General features: G+C 40.0%; 1 protein-coding gene across 1 annotated transcript; it reads left to right on the top strand.

Annotated features, from left to right (window-relative positions):
* Positions 1-714: 714 nt before the first annotated feature.
* EMWEY_00057340 (PAN domain-containing protein, putative) lies at positions 715-3,464 on the top strand (the record flags this gene model as incomplete). Its single annotated transcript, XM_013480608.1, has 4 exons — positions 715-850; positions 1,277-2,077; positions 2,876-3,096; positions 3,213-3,464. The coding sequence occupies 4 exons, from the start codon at positions 715-717 to the stop codon at positions 3,462-3,464; spliced, it is 1,410 nt and encodes a 469-aa protein (XP_013336062.1).
* Positions 3,465-4,448: the final 984 nt, after the last annotated feature.

The following is a 4,448-nucleotide window of genomic DNA, read 5'->3' as shown; positions in this document are numbered from 1 at the left end:
CATCTGCAGCAGCAGCAGCAGCAGCAGCAGCAGCAGCAGCAGCAAGCAGCCAGCTGCTGCTGCTGCTGCTGCTGCTGCAGTGAGCGCTCCCGTTCTCTTAGTAGCAGCAAACCTCTTCCTCCTTAATTAGCTCAGCATACACCCCAATTATTAAATTATATATTTTTTTATTATTAATACAAAGACAGCAGCAGCAATAATAGCAGCGCAGCAAATTCTCCTCTTCCTGCGCCCACAGCCACACCAGCAGCAGCAGCAGCAGCAGCAGCAGCTGCTGCTGCTGCTGCTGCTGCTGTTGCTGCTGCTGCTGCTTCGGTGCTTTAAAGCAGTGCAACTAACAAGATGTTTAGTATGAAATATTATTTTATTTAATTAATATTAATTATTGATACGCATGCATGCGCTGTAGTGCTTCTGTGCTGCAGCAGCAGCAGCAGCAGCAACAGAAGCAGCAGCAGCAGCAGCAGCAGCCACTCCACACAAGCCAGTAACTGCTAGGTGTGTGCATAACAGTACATAGCTACGCTGCCCCTTTGCAGCAGGATACTCCCCACAAGCAGCAGCAGCAGCTGCTGCTGCTGCAACAGCAGCAGCTGCAGCAGCAGCTGCTGCTGATCTTATTAGCAAAGCAGCAGAAGCAGCAATAAACCCCTCCTTATAGATTTTGGGGCTTTTTATGGTGCATGCATTGCTGCATGCAACAACACCTTTATGATGATACTGCGACACAAGAGAAGCCCGCAGCAGCTGCAGCAGCAGCTGCTGCTACTATTGTTGCTGCTGCTAGGGCAGCAGCAACAGCAGCAACCATTCGCGTATGGAGGGGAGCTGCAAAGAGCTGCTGCTGCAGGTAAGCAAAGGGAATAAACTTTTGGGGCTTTTTATAGACACTGCATGCATGCAGTATAATAATAAAGAGGAAGAAAAATAAAAAAAGAAGGAAAAAAGGAGAAAAATAATATAAATAGATAAAGAAGGGAGGCATAGAGGGCACAACAACAATAAAATAAAAAAAGAAAAAAGAAGGAAAAGAGACTTCATATACTACTACGCAGCAGCAGCAGCAGACAGCAGTAGCAGCAGATAGCAGCAGCAGCAGCAGCAGCAGCAGGCGACAGTTGCTAGGGGATAAGCACTAAGAGTAAACACAATCAATGATACGTAATTGAACAAACACGTGCTGCTGCTTTTGCTGCTGTTGCTGTTGCTGCTGTTGCTGTTGATGCTGCTATTGCTGCTACTGCTGCTGTTGCTGCTGCTGTTGCTGCTGCTGTAGATGTTGTAGAGGCGGAGTTGCTGCCAACTGCGGGGCTTGGCCTCTCACAGGCTGCCGCTGCTGTTGATGATGCTGCTGCTGCAGCAGCAGCAGGCGTAGCAGAGACTGGAGCAGCAGCAGAGACTGCAGTAGCAGCAGAGACTGGAGCAGCAGCAGAGACTGCAGTAGCATCAGAGACTGCAGCAGCAGCAGAGACTGCAGCAGCAGCAGAGACTGCAGCAGCAGCAGAGACTGCAGCAGCAGCAGAGACTGCAGCAGAGACTGCAGCAGAGACTGCAGCAGAGACTGCAGCAGAGACTGCAGCAGCAGCTGCAGCAGCAGCTGAAGAGGAGAAGAGAGAAATCGATACGTCACAACTCCCTCCGGCTGAGGAGACACTATTGGAACTACCAGACAGCAGCAGCAGCAGCAGCAGCAGCAGCGGCAGCAATAACAGCAACAGCAGCAGCAGCAGCAACAGTGGAGAGGCTGGTGGTGTCTCCGCTAAAGAAGAAGAAATAAAAAAAGAAAAAGGAGACAATTCAGCTGTACATACACCGCAAGATTTGCTGCAGATGCGCCACGTACAGCCAACAGCAGCAGCAGCAGCAACAACAACAGAAACAGAAACAGCGACAACAAATATAACAGCAGCAGCAGCCGCAGCAGCCGCAGCAGCAACAGCAGAAACAGGAGAAACAACAACATCAACACCAGCACCGACAACACAAGCAGCAACAACTGCAGCAGCAGCAGCAGCAACAGCAACAGCAGCAGCAGCAGCAGCAGAAGAAGAAGAGATAGAGGAGGAGATAGATTTTAGTAAGAGTTGTTTTGTAATGAATAGAAGAATAAAAGGAGCAGCAACAGCAGCAACAGCAGCAACAGCAGCAAGAGCAGCAGGAGCATCATCATCATCATCATCATCATCATCATCAACATTAGCAACAACAGCAGCAGCAGCAGCAGCAGCAGCAAGAACAGCAAAAGAGTGCCAAGATGCATGCAAAAAAGACTCCCGCTGCAGTCATTTTTCTTATGTTATTTCTTCTGTTGTCTCTTTCCCTTCTATACAATTATGCGAATTATTTATACCTAATAAGGAGGAGACAGGTAATAATAGGGAGGAGACAGTTAATAATAGGGAGGAGACAATTAATAATAGGGAGGAGACAATTAATAATAATATAAATAAAAAAAAGGAGACAATTAATAATATAAATAAACCTTTATTTTATTATTATATGAATTCTTTATCAGCAACAGTAAACTGTCGGATACCAGGAGAACTTCAGGTGTACAGACACCATAAATTCTTTAGGACAGATCCAACTGCAGCAGGAAGAGCAGCAGGAGGAGCAGCAGGAGGAGCAGCAAGAGGAGCAGCAGGACGAGAATCAGCAGCAGCATCAAGAGGATTCTCCCCTGCCAATAAGACAAGAAGTATCCCCCCCCTTATGACCCATCAATCGACAGATAATTCTGCATATAATGCAACAAGAGGGGCAAAATTAAATAATAATAAATCGTCATTAAATGGTTTAGGGTCTCCATCTATAATAATAAATAAAAGAGGAGAAGTATGCTCAGATGTATATAAATTAGTACAAACTTATATAGGCAACGATTTTTTCGACTTAGCCAATTTTTTCTTCTTTGAATGGGGAGACCCAACTGGTGGATGTGTAGAATATTTAAATAAACAAAATGCAGAAAAATATAATTTAATTAAGGTCCTTTCTGATCAAAGAATTCAAATTCTCTCTGATACAACAGAGACATTACCAAGTGGTAAAGGGAGAAAGGCTATTAGAATTACTTCACAAAAATCATGGAATGATGTAAGAATTCTTTTTTTTTTTTTTTTTTTTTTTTTTTTTTTTTTTTTTTTTTTTTTTTTTTTTTTTTTTTTTTTTTTTTGGTGTTTTTCTTGTTTCTCTATTTTTCCCAATTATAGGTGTTGTTTCTCTGTACTACTATTACTATTACTATTACTATTACTATTACTATTACTATTACTATTACTATTACTACTACTATTACTATTACTATTACTATTACTATTACTATTACTATTACTATTACTATTACTATTACTATTAGTATTAGTATTAGTATTAGTATTAGTATTAGTATTAGTATTAGTATTAGTATTAGTATTACTATTACTAGTGGTGTTGGTGTTGGTGTATGTGTGGTTATTTTGTAGGCATTATGGGTATTAGATTTAACACATATGCCAACAGGTTGTGGTACATGGCCAGCATATTGGACAGTAGGATGGGATCCATGGCCAGATACAGGAGAAATAGATATAATAGAGGGAGCAAATAAACAAGATCATGCACATTCAGCATTACATACAAAGAAAGGATGTATAATGCCTGAGGAAGATAAATCATTATTTAATGGTGATTGGTCAAAGATATCAACAGGATCAGCAATAAATTGTTGGGTACAAGCAACAAATGATAATACAGGTTGCTCAATAGAATCATATGAGGATGCATATGGTGAGCCAATGAATAGAAAAGGTGGTGGTTATTATGTTATGCAACTTCATCCAACACGTTATATTCGTATATGGTTCTTTACCCGTCAGGAGGCACCATCAGACTTGACCAGTGGTCAACCTACACCTGACCACTGGTCTAAGACTCCTATTGCATATTTTCGACTCGAAAATAATTGTCCTGGAAATAATTTTTTTCAAGAACAGAGAATTGTAATTAATACAACTTTTTGTGGTGGCTACGCTGGATGGAATTTTTTCTATGATAAGGGTTGCCCAGGAAATGGACTACAGGACTGTGAGAATTATGTAAGAAATAATCCCCAAGAATTTCGTGATGCTTATTGGGAAATTAAATCTATTAAAATATATTCAAGAAATGGTCAACAATGTCAATCTTCTATTCATACATCTACATCTACTGCATCTACGGATAATATCTATACCTCATGTAAGGAAAATATTTATTTATTTATTTTTTTATTTATTTAGTTTTTTTTTTTTTTATTTATTTTATTTAATTATTATTATTGTTATCATAATAGTTATCATAATAATACGAATTTTTAGTTTTATTCGTAATACAATTTATTGACATAGTAGTAAACAATTATTCAATTAAATAGTAATAAATAATTATAAATAAGGAAATAACAATATATATATATATATTATATATAT

The sequence above is a fragment of the Eimeria maxima genome, genomic scaffold (genome assembly GCF_000499605.1).
Source record: "Eimeria maxima Weybridge genomic scaffold, Emw_scaff2123, whole genome shotgun sequence".
Lineage (NCBI taxonomy): Eukaryota > Apicomplexa > Conoidasida > Eucoccidiorida > Eimeriidae > Eimeria > Eimeria maxima.
Note: the sequence above shows the minus strand (reverse complement) of the source record. Positions and strands in the feature narration are given on the sequence as shown.